We start from the raw sequence: 18,048 nt of genomic DNA, 5'->3' as shown, positions 1-18,048 counted from the left end.
AGCTAGCCTTAAAAATTGACATTGATGTTGCATGACTGTCTATGAAGGGAGAATGAAAAACAACTTTAAATCTGTCTCTAACAAAAACTGTCCATGGCTTAACTCAATGGACAATGATGCCAGCCCTCTAAACATTCAAATAGGATTTTGATATTCACTAGGCATGTTACAAAAGAATTTTTAAGTTGGGTGGGTGATATGCAGCATTGGAATAAAATAATAAATTATTATCTTTAAACCAGGTAACTGCTATTTGTTACAACATGAATGGATCCTGAGGGCATTACCAGCATGTTAAGTGAAATAAGTGAGAAAAAGACAAATACCATATGATATCACTTGCATGTGAAACCTAAAAATGAACAAACAAACAAACAAACAAATGAAAACCAAACTCATAGATACAGAGAAAAAATTGGTAGTTGCCAGAGGTGGGGGTGAGCAAAATGCATAAAATGGATCAAAAGACTCAAACTTCCAGTTATAAAAGGAAAAAGTCATGGGAATGTAACATACTGCATGGTAGATTTAGTTAATATTTGCCCTCTATGTGTTGCATAAATGTTATTAAATGAGTAAATTTTAAAAGTTCTCATCATAAGTAAGGAAAATTATAACTATGTGTGGCAGCAGATGTTACCTTCACATATTGTGGTGATCATCTCAAAATAAATACAAATATTGAACCATGGTGTTCTGCACCTGAAACTAATATAATGTGATATGTCAACTATACCTCAGTAAAAAAAGCAACAACAAAACAAAATAAATGGGTGAACTGATCCAGTATAGAATGCGAGCATATATGGAAGCATAATTTAAGGGTGGTATTGGAATTGTTTCAGTTTGGTGAGTAGCTCTTGGGATAAGGTGATAGGATGTATTTTTAAATTTGTTAAAATTTTAGTAAAATATATACAGTATAAAATTTATTTTAACTATGTTTAAATGTACAGTTCAATAGTATATTCACATTTTGTGCAATAAATTTCAAAAACTTTCACATTTTACAAAACTGAAACTCTATAGCTATTAAACAATAACTGGCCTTTCCTCCAGTCCTTGGAAGCTACCATTCTACTTTCTGTTTCCATGAGTTTTACTACTCCTGATATTTTGTACAAGTGGAATCATACAGAATTTTTCCTTTTGTAACTAGCTTATTTCACTTAGTATAATGTCCTTAGGGTTCATCCATGTTGTAGCATGTATCAGAAGTTCCTTTTTAAGATTGAATACTATTCTGTTGCACTCATGTACATGTTGTTTAACCATTCATTTATCAATGGACATTTGGGTTTTTTTCACCTTTAGGCTATTGTGAATGATACTGCCATAAATAGGACTGTACAAAAATATCTCTTTGTGACACTGCTTTCAATTTTGAGAGAATAAATACCCAGAAGTAGTATTGCTGGATCATACAGTAATTCTATTTTGAATTTTTTGAGGAAACTCCATATTGTTTTTTATTGTGGCTGCAGCCTTTTACATTCCTACCAACAAACAATGCACTAGGGTTTCAATTCCTTCACATCCTAGCTAACATGTGCTCTTTTGTTGTTTTTTTGCTTTTGCTTATTTTTAGGGTTATTTTATTTATTATTATTATTTTTTAGAGAGTTAATGTTTTTTTAATATATTTTATTGATTATGCCATTACAGTTGTTCTATTTCCCCCTTCATTCCCCTCCACTCTGCACACCCCCTCCCCCCACCATTCCCCCTTTAGTTTATGACCACTTGTCTCAAGTTCTTTAGATTCTATATTTCCCATACTATTATTACCCTCCCCCTATCTATTTTCTACCTACCATCTATGCTACTTATTTTCTGTACCTTCTCCCCCCTTCTCCTTCTCCCACTCACCTGTTGCTAACCCTCCATGTGATCTTCATTTCTATGTTTCTGCTCCTGATCTAGCTGTCCTTTCAGTTTGCTTTTGTTTTAGGTGTGGTTGTTAATAACTGTGAGTTTGCTGTCCTTTCACTGTTCATCTTTTTTATCTTCTTTTTCTTAGGTAAGTCCCTTTAACATTTCATATAATAAGGGCTTGGTGATGATGAACTCCTTGAATTTGATCTTATCTGAGAAGCACTTTATCTGTCCTTCCATTCTAAATGAAAGCTTTGCTGGATAGAGCAATCTTGGATGTAGGTCTTTGGATTTCATGAATTGGAATACTTCTTTCCAGCCCCTTCTTGCCTGTAAGGTCTCTTTTGAGAAATCTGTTGACAGTCTGATGGGAACTCCTTTGTAGGTGACTGTCCCCTTATCTCTTGCTGCTTCTAGGATTCTCTCCTTCATTTTAATCTTGGCTAATATAATGATGATGTGCCTTGGTGTGTTTCTTCTTGAGTCCAACTTCTTTGGGACTCTCTGAGCTTCCTGGATTTCCTGGAAGACTATTTCCTTTGCTAGATTGGGGAAGTTCTCCTTTATTATTTGTTCAAGTAAGTTTTCCCCTCATGGCTGTTCCTCTTCCCCTTCTGGTACCCCTATAATTTGGATGTTGGAATGTTTAAAGATGTCCTGAAGGTTCCTAAGCCTCTCCTCATTTTTTTTGAATTCTTGTTTCTTCATCCTTTTCTGTTTGGTCAATTTTTATCCTCCTTCTGGTCCACTCCTTTGATTTGAGTCCCAGTTTCCTTTCTATTGCTATTGGTTTCCTGTGTATTTCCCTTCATTTCAATTAGTTTAGCCTTCATATGTTCCTCTACTTTGTGACTAAAATCAACCAGTTCTGTGAGCATCCTCATCACCAGTGCTTTGAACTGTGCATCTGAAAGTTTGGCTATTTCTTCATTGCTTAGATTTATCAGCTCTGGGGCTCTGAGTTGTTCTTGAGCCATGTTTTGATCTGTTTGTGCCTGTTATGTATGAGGAGTGGAACCTTAGTTATTCACCAGGGCGGGGCCACCCAGGTCGCTGGTTTGTGATGCTGTATGTGGGGGCGGGGTCAGAGAGGGACAATGGCGTTTCCCTCTGCTGCTTCCTGCCCCTGGGGTCTGCTGGGTCAGTCTCACTGCTCGCTCCTTCATTGGTTTATCAGTTTGGCTGAAGGGTTCGTCGTTGTCAGACTTCTGTGTATTCCAATTTTCTATGGTTTGGCTGCATTTTTGTTGCTAAAACTGTGTTGTTTTTAAACTTAGTTGTGTGAGAAGGTGCAGTGCTTCCACCTATGTCTCCATCTTGGTGGAAGTCTCTTATTATTATTATTATTTTGATAACAGTCATTCTAATAGGTATAAGATCAATATGTAATTTTTAGAGGTAGTAGTGTGGGAGTGATACCACATGAAAGTAAGAACCTGAGCTGAGCTGATGGGGGAGAAGGTTTCTAGCTGTGAGTTTCCAGGCTGCACATAGGGATCAAATGTATCAGTGTTTTGATGGCTGTCTCTTTCCACATACTGACTTGGAAAACTGGACCTTTCTACTAAGTCTGAAAACGTTGATCTTGTCTGTTTGTAGACTTTTAAGAAGCGAGAAAACTCAGAGTTGAGTGTCCTGGTTAAGGTATAAGCATGCTCAAGGCCTCTTTTTGTCTTCTGAACTGCTATTCTAATATGTACCACTACTAGGGAGACAGACTATTATGGGCTCAACTCTGTCCCCTGAAGTTCGTATGTTAAAGTCCTAAAACCCAGTACCCCAGAACATGACTGAGTTAGGGCCTTTAAAGAAGTGACTAAGTTAAAATAAAGTCATATGGGTGGGTCCTAATCTAATATGACTGGTGAATTTATAAGAAGAGACAAAAGCACAAACACAGAGGAAAGATGTGTGAAGATACAGGAAGAAGATGGCTATCTGTTAGCCAGTAGAGAGGCCTTGAACTGGTGGGGGAATTCAACCTATGGCCCATGGGCTGCATGTGGCCCAGGATAGCTATGAATGTGGCCCAACACAAAATTATAAATTTACTTAAAATCTTTTTTTGCTCATCAGTTTTCATTAGTGTTTGTGTATTTATTGTGTGGCTCAAGACAACTCTTCTTCCAATGTGGCCCAGAGACACCAAAAGATTGGACACCCCTGCAAATTAGAGGAAACCAGTCCTGCCAACACCTTGATTCTGGACATCTAGCCTCCAGAACTATGGGGCAATATATTTTAGAGTTTAGCCACTCAGTCTGTCGTACTTTGTCATGGCACCCAAGGAAACTAATACAGACCCTCAGAGCTCCCTTCTTTTCTATATTCACACTTTACATTATCTCATCCAGTTCATAGCTTTAAACACCATTTCTATGCTGATGGTCCCAAACGTGAATCCCTCTCTGTGGACTTTCAGCCAGTCTATTCAACCACTGTATTGTATCTATATTCTCCTCTTGGAATTCTAACAAACATCTTCAATTTAACATGTATAATTGGAATACTAAGTAAGCCCAAGCAACTCATGACATATTTAAAACAAGCTCTACTTCTTGCTCTCTACCAACTGTTTAAAATTGTTTCAGTAACATTCCCTTGGTCTTAGAAATGAATTCCAGCAAGCCACAACTCTTCTGCTCACTCTTAAAGATTAGAAATATTCAATGGTTTAGGTAGCAAACATAGTCTCACTCAGAGATTGGAATGCCACAACTTGATATAATGTCAGATCATTTTTTTTCCAAAACACAGGCCTGCTTCAAGCTGAAAACCTGCTCTGGTAGACAGAAAGATAAGCCACTTGACCATTGGTCAACTGGGTATTTTGGTTGGAAGGTTAAATGGCTAGTTACGATTTGGGGTACGTTGTACATCAGCTCAGACTAAACCCACCTAGCAGATTTTGTGAACCTGTCAGGTAAATGAAGTGAGCAAATTTACTTCTGTCTTTTTAGAAACAGGAAGCCAGATTTTGATTCAGAGAGAATATGGAACTCATCCAAGATTGAGTAAGGAGTAACCAGTAAATTCAGGACTTGAAAAATCCATTTGACTCCAAAACTCATTATTTTTGATCTATACTAGTGTTTTTCAAACTGGATTCCCTGGAGCACTAGGATGGTTCAGGCCATATTTGGGGGTTGGAGTGGATTTGGGAGATGTCTTAATTTTTTAAGGCAGCTGTAAAAAATTACTACAAACTAGAGTGACTTAACAGAAATTTATTATCTCACAGTTCCAGTTCTAGACCAAGGTGCTGGCAGGGCCATGCTTCCTCCCAAACTGTGAGGGCAGTCTCTTGTAGTCTCAGGTGTTTCTTGGCTTGTGGCCATAAAACTCCAATCTCTGTCTCTGTCTTCAGGTGGCTGTCTTCCCTCTGTGTCTGTGTTTTCATGTGGCTTTTTCCTCCCTGTGTGTCTCTCTCATCATCTTATTAAGGACACTAGTCATACTGGATTGAGGGCCTATCTTACTCTAGTGTGATTCCACCATAGCTTAACTTATTACATCTGCAATGACCCTATTCCAAAATAAGGTTACATTTCAGGTATCAGGGGTTGGGATTTCAACATATCTTCCAGAAGGACACAACTCAATCCATATCAGGGAGTGAGAAGAGGCCATGTGAGTGGGGTTCTCATCTTTATTCTAATTTCAACTCAGTCTGCCTCCTTTTGCCTGGTTAATATTTTGGAATCCATTAAAAGACTGCTTGAAAACAGAGTGTCACTGCTAATATTGAAAACCACCTATCTACAGTATATGTCACTTTCTACAGAGAAATAAGCAAATACATAATTTATCTGGCTATAGGAACAGCTTTTGACTCATGCTTTAAGACTCTGGTTTTTCTTCTACATGCCTGTCTTATTCATCTTGGGTAGGGCATAAATGACCAGTCACTGCCAATGAGTGTTGCTCTTGAACCACCACTGAGAATAGTGTGAATAGCATCGATCTGGCCATTTTCTCTATTCTTGTTCCCTTTGAGTCTCCTTGAGTTGCCATATGTGCAATTCATGTGTGGTCTGTTCCCCTTGAAAGTTCTGTGTCAAGTATTCCATCTTTTATGCTTTCTGGTGCCCTTGGAAACAAAAGTGTCCTTTAATTAAAGGCAGTGTGTAGCATGGTGACAGGATTACTATTAGTGTCTGGCCTCCGTAAGGACCAGGGAACATTGTGGCCAGAGTTTTCCCATCTGCATAAATGGACTGTTTATATGTTTATAAAAAATTAAAAAGAGTATAACAGTTTTTTCTTGGCTTGCTCTCTGCTCTACTGGCTTCAAGAAAATAGCAGAAATTAGTTCCACAGGACTTGTCTGGCTGTTTCAGTTAACTGAAAACATAAGGTGATATGTTTTTAAATGCATTGTCATTATGCCCCTCATTTCACTGCAGAATGAACAACAGCAATGTTCTGCTGAATATCAATTACAAACATTTCAGGAAGAGCTCAGCAGTTTTGTGAGAATGAAATCATGTTATTCAAGTGTAATGAGCCAAAAAAGAAAAAAATATGGTTTTCATGCACAGTAAAGACCCATGCCCTGGTCATATAAGATCCTTTTCTGCTTTATTACCGGTTTGGAAGGTACAGGGTATTCAGTCTTATGGGCACAAACGTGAAAGGAACATTCTGGGTTAGGTGCTGAGTTGAAGCAAATACCAGGGATAGAGCTTTTGCCAACTAATTATAGGCAGAATATCCAAATACAGAGTTCGCAATGTGCCAGCAATCTAGTGGCCCTACACAAGTTCTCTCCCCTCATGCACAAGAAAAGGGGTTAGCAATGATCAACTCAGAGTAAATTACTTTACAAAGTCAGAACTTACTACATTTTATTATGTATAAAAAGTAAACTCTGAATGAACATAAAAACAAATATTTTCCTTTCAGTTGCACTGACTTTAATTGCCCATTATCTTATCAGCACAATCATATAAACAATAGACTATCACCACAATGTTACAATTGTTATACAGAAAGAATGTGACATTTGACTATTTTAAGAATGTTATACAGAGAAAAATAAAGCAACTGGGGTTGGGTGAACTCCTATAGGATACTGAGATAATCACTCCATTAAAAGAAATAATCTAAACACAAATCTTCAATCAAGAATAATATAGGTAAAGGCCCAAACACACTTCTATTAGATTGACTCAGCATTAGTGGACCAACAGTGCTTTTAATCACTTTGCATTTTAATCTTCCCATAGAACACAAATGCATTTGGGTTTTGGGATACTTAAACTCTTGAGTTCAGAGGAAGATTTTGTAGAATAGCATTATTTCCATAGCACATTCAGGTAGCAGGGGAGTCATTTGGAATTAAAGACAATGATGATGTGTTGGGATCAACTCATAATATATTTGTTAATTTATGGCAAAATAGACATCCTTAGGTAAAAAGTAAAGCAAATGATAGCATCACGCATGCCAATTTTTAAAAATAAACTGAATTGTTTTATTCTTTTTTTCTAGATTCAATTATTAAAATACTTTTTAAAAACTTCAACACCTTGCCCTGGCTGGTATGGCTCAGTGTATTGAGCATCGACCTGCAAACTGAAAGGTCATCAGTTCAATTCCAGGTCAGGGCACATGCCCAGGTTGCAGGCCAGGTCCCCAATTGGGGGCCATGCTACAGGCAACTGATTTATGTATTTCTCACACATTGATGTTTCTACCCTTCCTTTCTCCCTCCCTTCCATTCTCTTTAGAAGTAAATAAATAAAATCTTAAAAAAAAAGAAATTTCAACAACTTTACATATCTATTTCCATAAGATTTGGATTCAAATCAGTTAGTTCCTTGGGTCAATTTCTTTCCCTAGTACCTGCATACAATTCTCTTGGAAGCAAGCATCAATTTCATTAGAGTGACTGAAGACAGAAATTGACTTCTAATCTCTAAATATCTTATATATATTAAAAAATTACATGAGAAAAAGGATATACTTTTTAAAATTCAGAATCTGTAGTTTGTAAAACTACTATCATTTTAGCATGAGCTCAGTGCTGACCTTTTCAGATCAATTGTAAATAACATATTCTTCCAAGATAAATTTTCTAGTAGAATTGGGAAAAATGTAAACTAAATCTGTAGCTCCCGTACCATAAATATTAGCCACTTTGGGCTTAGCACTCTCTCAGGGGTGGTAATAATATATAAGAGCATATTGAATATATGCTTTAGTTTACATAGATAGAATACATGAAATTTCTGAACAATCTACATCTGATATTAGTATAGTTTCTAATATTACTAATATTGCCATTATGCACATTTTCTTGAACATGTGGTAATAACCAGTTTTTATGCCTTTATATGGAGGACAAATTGGAATTCAGCTATGTATTAATTATGGATTGCTGACTGGACAATAGAAGAAAATATTTAAAAATAGTTTTCACCATTAGACTGAAATCTGCATTGGTTTCCACCTAAATATCCAGAAGGTCATCTCCACTTTCATCACTCTCCACAGTCAACTGCCGGGTCCACCACTTCTTAACTTCAGAACCACAGGAAGCTGCATCAGTCATGGGGTTCATTTTGCACACTACAGATTTCATTGTTGTCCGCCCTCCAAATCGTAAGTTGACTGAAGACACTGAGTGGCTTATTGGTTTTGGTGCTGAGGAAATAACAAAAGTCTTATCAACATATTATATTACTCTCGAGCAAGTCATTCCTGAAAAACCATGACATTCTCATATAATGCTTTTGGTGAACAAGTTCTACCCCAGATGTTGAATATGAAACCCTTTCAGCATTCGATTCTTTATATTCACAATAGACTTTAAAATTATGTTCATGGACAACTAGTAATACTATTTGAAAAAAGATGCAGCTTGCCTCCTTGCACTTTGAGATAACTACAAAAACTAAAAAAGTAATCAATGGAAGCTCCAATTTGGGCAAATATAAGTGTCACAGAAATATGCGAGAGTCAGTGCTCATTAGTATTACATATATAAAGAAAAAAAAGGAAAGGACAGTATAATTGACAGTGAGGGGAGAAGAAGGAATGCAGAAAGTAGGGAAATAATTATGTGGGTAAATATTTTTTTTTTGTAAAAATGAACTGAAGTATACCATCAGTGAAGAAGGAATGATTTTGGGACATATTTAGAATTTGCTCAGGGAATATGCCTTTCCAATCCATGAATCCCACTAAAGAAGTGTGTATGAAGACTCAGCTTTGGGATGAGTTTTTGTGTGATGATAGCATCATGGTTTTGGATCCCCTTTCTGTGACCTGTTGATACAGTCTATGGCAAGTTTATGTCTCAAAATTCATGTCCTCAATTGTAAAATGAAGAGAATGCAAATTTCCTCATTGGACAATTGTGAGAATTAAAGTAGATTAAATGAGATGTCCTAAGGAAAATGCATAGCAGAATCCGTATAATCCAAGATTCCTGCTTTTGTGTATATACATTTGAAGGAAATAAAGTATCTTGAAGAGATATCTGTACCCCCATGTTTATTGTGGTGTTACAATAGTCAAGATATGGAAACAACCTAAATGCCCTTCAAAGGACAAATGGTTAAAGAAATTGTGGTATGTATATATATAACAAAATATTCTAGTTTAAGAAAGGAGTCCTGTAATTCACAAAACATATATAAATATGAAGGACATTATGCTAAGTAAAATAAGCCAGATACAGAAAAAAATACTATATGATCTCACTTATTTATAGAATATAAAAAATATCAAAATTCACAGAAGCAGAGAGTGGAATAATGGTTACCAGGGTTGGGAAATATGGAAAATGAGAAGATGGTCAAAGTGTACAAAGTTTCAGTTATGTAAAATGAATTAAGTTCAGCATAGTTAATACTGCCGTACTATAAACTTGAAATTTACTGGTAGAGTAGATCTTAAGTGTTCTCGCCACCCAGAAAAAAATGGTAACTATGTGAGCTGATGCTTATATATTAATACAGTAATCTTTTCATAATGCATGATAATCAAACCATCACATTGTATACTTTAAATATATACCTTTTAAATAAAAAGTAAAATAAAAAGGGAAAGAGAAAAAAGGATAAAAAAGAAGAAAACACATAGCATAGCACTGTAGTACATAGCACCTTAGTGCATTGTTGATGGTCTTTTAAAATGCTATTTTTCTTGCCTTTTTGCCTCTACAAACTAAGCATGTCCCCAATAGCATGTTTCTTTAGTTATCACCATTTCTGACATTGGGGCCACTGAGGGGTGGGTCATTGCATATACTTTGACACCATACTTTTTGTTATCCATTTATATGAAGACCAAGGACTGTGCATTTTCCCTGGGTCATCTTTCCTACTTGTCCAGTATCTGGATTACTGTCACCAGTTTTGGCCATGTCATTGCCTCATGCCCAGACTATTATAACATCCTTTGGCTCCTAATCTTGTTTCCATGCTCAGCAGTAGAAAATTCACTCTCTATTCTGTTGCCAAGTCATTCTTCCTAAAGCACGAATTCCAAATACCATGTCTTGCTCAGAAACTTTTACTGATTCCTAAGAGCCTATAAGATGAAGCTGAAAGCACTCAGCCTGTAATTTATAGCCTTTCATACCATGGCCCCACCAGGTACTCAATTTCGTTTCCCATCACTCCAGCTTTGCTTTACCAGGTGAAAGCTAGGTTTCTCTGATCCCTAAATAATAAACTCTTGGATATGAAATAAGATATTTTCCTTTAAGGTCCACCAAACAGCTTTTACCCTCAAAATCTAAGATACTGTTTTCTGCTTTGTGGAACAGAAGAATTTGCAGTATCATCCACCTTCTCATTTGGATTAAGCTGAAGAAGTGGAGCAATCGAAGAGCATTAGGAAGCCCCTATTTTATTGTGGACTCAGATATTCACAGAGAAAACCAAGCATGAAGGGTAATGGGCTGTGCAGATCATTGTTCCCCCTCTACTCCTGAGTGCCCTTAGTGGGATTGTCCTGGCTTTCCAAAGCCCCATGTTCCCTTAGAAAAAGGATTCTCTTACTGAATGTGGAAAAGAATATAATTGTGAAGATTAACTGAGGAACACACTCAATGCACTTATAATACTGACTGGTATACCGTAAAGTAACATAGCACTAATGTATCATATATCATATCATAGCATTTAAGTTTTATTCCTTCTTTGAGAGCTGTGGCATTTTCTGAATGATCATATCTGCACACTTCTTAGATTAAATAAATTTTTCCAGTTTGCAAATACCTTGAATGCACACAGGAAGCCCTTGGAAATATTTTCCTTTTAGATCTTGGCTATGATATATCTCTTTGTTAAGCACTGCCTTCTAACCATGGTAACTAAAAATGAGAGCCAATATAGTTCTATTGAGAGAAGTTATTTTGATGAAAATATTTTTGATAAGGAGATATATTTTTATGTCTATAAATAACTGTAGATCCACACCTGTATTTTGAAACCCAAGATCCCAAACTCACATACTGTCAATACCTTTAAAATGCCTCAGTCAATGGGGAAAGGGAGTGATGTACATACCAGAGGGCAGACGCCATTGCCCAAACTTCCTTTGGGGTTTCCCAGCATCTGCTGCGTCTTGCCGACTCCCTCCTCTGTCTGACAGAGTGGGGCTCAGAAGCTGCTGCTGGCTGCTTGTCTGCATGGGGAAGAAAAAGGCAGTTATTTTCTTTCTTTTTTTCTAAAATATATTTTATTGATTATGCTATTACAGTTGTCCCATTTCCCCCCTTTATTCCCCTCCACCTTGCCCACCCTCTCCCACACACATTCCCCCCCTTTATTTCATGTCCATGTGTCATCAATTCTTTAGCTTTTATATTTCCCATACTATTCCTGCCCCCCCATCTGTTTTCTACCTATCATTTATGCTACTTATTTTCTATACCTTTCCCCCCTCTCCTCCTTCCACTCCCCTGTTGCTATCCCTCTATGTGATCTCTATTTCTGTGGTTCTGTTCCTGTTCTAGATGTTTGCTTATTTTCTTAACACTGTGCTCTCCTGCTTCTTTCTGCACTGGCCTGAACCCTTGTTTTATTTTAAGAAAGGAAGAAAACATGCTTGTCAATAGACAAATGGGTAAAAAGAGTTGTGTCACATTTACACAACAAAATTCTACTTGGCCACAAAAATGAATGAAATCTTATCTTTTGCAAAAGCATGAATGGAGCAAAGGATATTATGCTATATGAACTAAGTCAGACAGAGACAAATATGATATAATGTTACTTGTGTGTGGTACTGAAAGAACAAAATAAACAAACATGCAAAACAAAAACAGATTCGTAGATACAGAGAACAGACTGATGTCAGAAGGGAGCTTGAGGGAATGGGTGAAAAAGGTAAAGAGATTAAGAAGTACAAATTGGTGGTTATAAAATAGTCACTGGGATGTAAAGGGCAGTATAGGAAATATAGTTAGTAATATTGAACTAACTGTGCATGGTGCCAGGTGGGTACTTGAAATATTGGGGAACAACTCTGCAAAGTACATGACTGTCTAACCACTATGCTGTACACCTGGAACTAATACAGAATAATATTGAATGTAAACTGTAATTGAAAAGAATAAAGAAACATGACAGGAAACAAGTGGGAAAATATGGATACATCATGTCAACAATGGGGAAAGGAAAAGTGAAAATGGATAAAAAGGAGTCATGGAAAATGAGAGTCACCACTGCACATGGTAAAGAAAGGAGGTGTGACTCTCCAGGTGGTGTCATTTCTTTGACACCCTTCTAAGAAGGGTGTCTCACAGCCACATTCCTTTCACAAATGATAGCCATTAACCTAGACCAAGGATGGTGGCATTCAGGAAGGAAAGTGGGGCAGCAGGGACTGACTGGTTTGGGGAAAGCACACTCTTGCCAACCTGGAAGGTCAATGCCTGGACCTTCAGGAAGAAATGTCTCTGCAGACTGAGCTGTGATGGGCCCTGGAGGAGACTGAAACTTATACCAATTAAAAGTAAAGTCAAAGGAAAATGCTGAGACTCTCCACACACTTTCCTCACTCTCTGGTTTATCGTCACTTCATCCTTCCTTATCAGCATATTGGTTTTCACACTGCTTCAATATTCCCTCTTGGTGTTTTGGATATTTTTTTTAACCTAGAACTAGAGAACTCTGCAATCATCACTTTCCCTGGTTCATTAGCCCAATCTGACTATCTGATCTTATCTCAGCCCCACACATTGAGGCACTGACAGCCATCCTCAGGGCACATAGGTGGCAGGCCATTTTAGAAACCTCCCAGTCCCTCTTTGTTGACTGTCTCCTGAACGAGTCCCTGTAATCAGTGACAGATGATTCCTCCAGGCTGGGGAGCCAACAACATGAAATCCGCTCAAATCTAGGCTATAAAAAGGGTTCCTTGGAGCATTCCATTGGGCCATGAAGCCTGAGGCTTCACTATTTATTGCTGGCCCCTGACTGTGTCACTACACAATAGGAAACCTAATCCTGCCAGGGGGCTCATCGCCACACAATCCATAAATGCATCCTCACAAAGCGCAGGATATACTGCCAGCTGCTTCTCATACCACAAGGCTCTCCAGGACATGGGTGACTCTCTGTGGTTTTTTTATGGACATGTAGATTGAATTTAGAAATAAAAATATGCTGCGCCCTACTAAACAGAAAATCCTCAAGTTAATCATCCCCAAATTCCACATGCTCTTCTCATGCTCAACTGAGGAAGAACAAATCCTCAGTGTGTCTATTTAAGGAGGTTGAAGGCCAATTTCAAACATTTTCACTGATTTTATTGAAAGTGTCTATGACTTGGTAAGAGAAAACATTTAGGGTAGAGTTTGAGGCAAACCATGTCTCCTAAATCATATAATATAGCCACTCAAATTAAGTCCTTACAATGGTGATGTTAACTGTTTAGACAAAAATCAATAGAATTATTAAATCCAAGACATTAATATAATTTGAATAGCCATACAAATCAAAATCTTTTGAAATAACTCAGGGACAGAAAAGATACATATACAATCTGGATCATTATGTTCTAATTGTTTTTAATGTGTAAACTTCTTATTAGATATTTTGTTACCTTGTTTGAAATGGCTATGTGAACAACACCAATTTATCCTACTTTTAAAAAAATGTGTGGAATATCCTTGAATGAAGGACATCTCATACCCATACCTCAGGTTGCGTATTATTATCCTGACTGTTGGCGTTCATTTCTTCACTGGGCTGGGTGGTCTCAATACTGGGGGGATTCAGAAACCGGCTCAGCTCCTGTTGTTGGCTCTCTCTCAGGCTGTGAATGATGCTGCATGACTGCTGCTGTTTCTGCAGAAATATAATTGTTCTTTCAGGAATAAAAAAATCAGGCCAAAATCCCCCTGCCCCTACCAGTCAAGTCATATTTTCTTCTCTCTTCTCCAAAGACCCTGTAGGCTTGGTGACCTCTTAGGAACTTTCAAATTAAGGACCTTTAACTAATTTCCCTGATAACTATCACACTGCTATAAAGAAAGGCTTGGAAATTTAGAAATTGCTTACTCCTTCCATTTTCATATGCATAACAATTGGGATAATGTTCATGGATAGTAGCTTGTATTTTATTTAAAATAGAATTTTTAAATGACTAATGTTGTTGGCAGTCTGTTTTTCCCTCCTTCTTATTCTGTGCTCATCAAGCCAGTGTGGATCACGCCTTTCTTCTAAGTTGTAAGGGGCAGAGAGCCTTGGGTGGATAAGTGAAACTCTCATTCTTATCTTGGTTCTCGACTGGAACAGGCCAGTTCAGCAGGCCAATCTGTCTTGGCACATACTGGGGCCATGGCAGTCTAGTGGTAGACCAGCACTCTCTGAGTTCCCTTAGGGCCTCTGGAAGGCAGATTCTATCCCTGGAACTAGCAGAGCTTTGGTGGACTAGCTGTGACAGTTGTGACAGCTGCCTGGCTATAGGGGATTGTGGTGTTTTGTTTCTCTAGGGCCCTTTTCTTGTCTGATAGAAAGATATGTTTCTGCAGTTGGTATTCTGAGAAACAGGATTTTAAAAGTCTGTTATGTATAAATGTTTAGTGATTAACCTGATTTTTTTACCCATGTGTAAAGCATAAATCAAAAGCATTCATAAAATTAATTACCCAATAGAAATGCCTACTGTAAACAGCATATACAAATACAGTAAATTGTGTTTGAATACACAGTTCATTGATTTATGATTTGGAGAATCTTATAAGCTTATAGTTCAGGAAATAGAAAACAGATTGTTTAACTCTCACAAAAGGTGGTCTTTAAGTAAAGACCACACAAAATTATCAACAATAAACTGGAACTTTAGCAACAATTTAAAGGTAGTTTTGTAAATTCAATTGCCAGTCAATATGTAGAGATTTCTGGCAGTTTAAACAGCTGAGTTTAATAAATTCACAGCATAAATATTTTCCTTTCAATAAACTGCTTCTTAAAAATTCACATTGTATTATAAAAATGTGATTTATGTAAATTTATGGATTTTGCTGAAGAGGGTACAGCTAAATTTGGAGTAGAGTTAAGGTCTGACTCATCATCTGACCATCATAAGTGGATGAAGTTGACATAGGAAAGTTTAAGGAAAGAAGAAAGAAGTTTAAGGAAAGAAGAAGAGATATAAGACTAATCACAGTAGGATCTAATCTCTTTGTGCATGAAGCCCTTGAAAAAGAAAGTAAAATCCCAGATGCTTCTGGTCCACTCACGGCTCTGATGCGCTTTAAGCACTTTTTCAACCACATTCGGATTGTCTGCTTGGCCACTTCCTCCTCAATGGTGTACTCCAGCTGCTCCCTGGCAAGCAGCTCCTCCAACTGCAAACTCTTTCGGATGTCAACTGACCGGTAGGAGAGCATGCTGGTGGGGGAAATGCAACAACCATTGCTGTTCTGATTTACCTGGGATTTAGACTCTTAGAAATCTCAAAATCCAGAGATAACATAATTCAATACAACCAAAGTAGTATTCTGATGCCACCTTGACAAACTAGATAGCTTGGGGTAGTTATGTCACCTCACTGTCTCTCTTCTTTCATCTGTAAAATGGGACAGTCATAGTACCTACTTTATTAGATGATTAAGCATATTGATATTTATGGGGTGCTTATAAAAGTAAAGGCTATAAGAGTGTCTGTAAATCAAAAGATTTAGGCTATGCCCTGACAATCAGCTGATTAAGACTCTGAAACTTTTCCTGTAGAAGGAAAACTGCTCTCTCTGTACTTTCTTCTCATGGAGCTCCAACTGGTGATGGTTAATATGCTTGGCTATTGGTCATGCATCTGCCTCTACCCATTTCCCTCTCAATTTATCTCATCTGTCCCCTTGAATATTCCTCATTAATACTGATGGATGCAAAGCCAGGATGAAACATTCACTCCCATTCAGCCCTTGGCACAGTAGGCCTAGACAGTGGTAAATGAAACCAACATAGCTAATATGTTTTATGGGGGCTCCTGGGAAATAAGGCAACTCATGAGTTTAGGCTGAAGAATCCATAACCAAAGGAATATGCAGCCCCCTCTGGCAGCTTGGTGCTCCCTGATACAGATGCAGGATCCCAGTTATTGCTCCACCTTTGTCTGGACAGGGTGGGACCTTAGTTCTAGCTCTTAGCCCCAGTGACAGCGTGGAGGCACTTGAGAGGCCCCTCCCCTTCCAGCACTGGTACAATGGCCTCTTTATGCTAAAGTTTTTTTTTTTATCATGGAAGAAAAAAGGTCATTTCCTCTTTCTTCCCTGCCTCATTAAAAACCTTATTATTGCTGAACTGTTTTCATTATACACTGGACCAGGGGGATAGGAAGGGGCAAATGATGCCACCATTGACTTTGACTGGCTTATTTTATCAGATGTATACTGAGTTCCAAAGAGGCTGAATAATAATTATTAATGACAGTGGTATGCTATATGCCTAATTTTCAGCCTAAAAATATTTGTCACTAGAAGAAAAGACTAAGTGATATTAGCTTATTTTTAAAAATTATATTATTATTGTTCAATTACAGTTGTCTTCATTTCCCCCTCACCACTCCCCCCCACCCACTATGCCAGCCAAACGCACCTCCATCCCTTGCTTCCATCCTCCACCTTGTTTTGTCCATGTGTCCTTTATAGTAATTCCTGAAAACACTTCCCCCATTGTACCCTTCCTGCTCCCCTCTGGCTATTGTTAGATTGTTCTCAACTTCAATGTCTCTGGGTATATTTTGTTTGCTTTTCTCTTTTGTTGATTATGTTCCAGTTAAATGTGAGATCATATGGTATTTGTCCCACACTGCCTGGCTTATTTCACTTAGCATAATGCTTTCCAGTTCTATCCATGCTGTTGCAAAGGGTAGGAACTCCTTCTTTCTCATTGCTGCATAGAATCACATTGTGTAAATGTACCATATTTTTTTGATCCATTCATTTCCTGATGGGCCCCTAGGTTGCTTCCAACACTTGGCTATTACAAATTGTGATGCTATGAACATTGGGGTGCAAGGTGCTTTTGGATTGGTGTTTCAGGGCTCTTAGGATATAATCTCAGCACTGGAATTGCTGGGTCAAAAGGCAGTTCCATTTTTAGTTTTCTGAGGAAATTCCATACTGTTATCTGAAGTGGCTGCACCAGTCTGCATTCCCAGCAACAGTGCACTAATGTTCTCTTTTCTCCATATCCTCTCCACCACTTGTTTTTTTATTTATGATCGCCATTCAGACCAGTGTGAAGTGGTATATCATTGTGGTTTTAATTTGCATCTAATGGCTGGTGATGCTGAGCATCTTTTCATGTGTCTCTGGATCCTCTGTATGTCCTCCTTGGAGAAGTGTGTGTTCAGGTCCTTTGCCCATTTTTAATTGTGTTTTTTTATTTTCCTGGAGTGGAGACCAGTGAGTTCTTTGTTTTTGAGATCAAACCCTTGTCCAAGGTATCATTGTCAAATATGTTTTCCCATGTAGTTGGTTCTCTTTTCATTTTAGCGCTGTTTTTTTTTAAGCCATGCAGAAGCTTTTAATTTGATGCAGTCCCATTTTTTTATATTATTTCCTTTGTGTCCCTTGCTTTAGGGGACATGTCAGTGAAAATATTGCTGTATGGAATGTCTGAGATTTTCCTGCTGATGTTTTCCTCCAAGACTTTTATGGTGTTACAACTTATATTTAAGTCTTTTATCCACATTGAATTT

At 37.7% G+C, this 18,048-nt stretch overlaps 1 protein-coding gene across 2 annotated transcripts in view; it reads right to left on the bottom strand.

Moving 5' to 3' along the window:
• Positions 1-6,439: 6,439 nt before the first annotated feature.
• The window catches only part of NALCN (sodium leak channel, non-selective), a 416,515-nt gene continuing 404,906 nt past the window's right edge, over positions 6,440-18,048 (bottom strand). For both annotated transcript variants that reach the window (XM_037142536.2, XM_053670341.1), the window contains 4 exons: positions 15,584-15,734; positions 14,037-14,186; positions 11,400-11,517; positions 6,440-8,523 (listed from right to left, as the gene is read on the bottom strand). In XM_037142536.2, coding sequence (XP_036998431.2) covers positions 8,330-8,523; positions 11,400-11,517; positions 14,037-14,186; positions 15,584-15,734 — 613 coding nt within the window. In that variant the 3' untranslated portion in view covers positions 6,440-8,329. The remainder of the gene's footprint in view (positions 8,524-11,399; positions 11,518-14,036; positions 14,187-15,583; positions 15,735-18,048) is intronic.

This window comes from Artibeus jamaicensis, unplaced genomic scaffold (genome assembly GCF_021234435.1).
Source record: "Artibeus jamaicensis isolate MK-2021 breed Jamaican fruit bat unplaced genomic scaffold, CSHL_Jam_final contig_559, whole genome shotgun sequence".
Lineage (NCBI taxonomy): Eukaryota > Metazoa > Chordata > Mammalia > Chiroptera > Phyllostomidae > Artibeus > Artibeus jamaicensis.
Note: the sequence above shows the minus strand (reverse complement) of the source record. Positions and strands in the feature narration are given on the sequence as shown.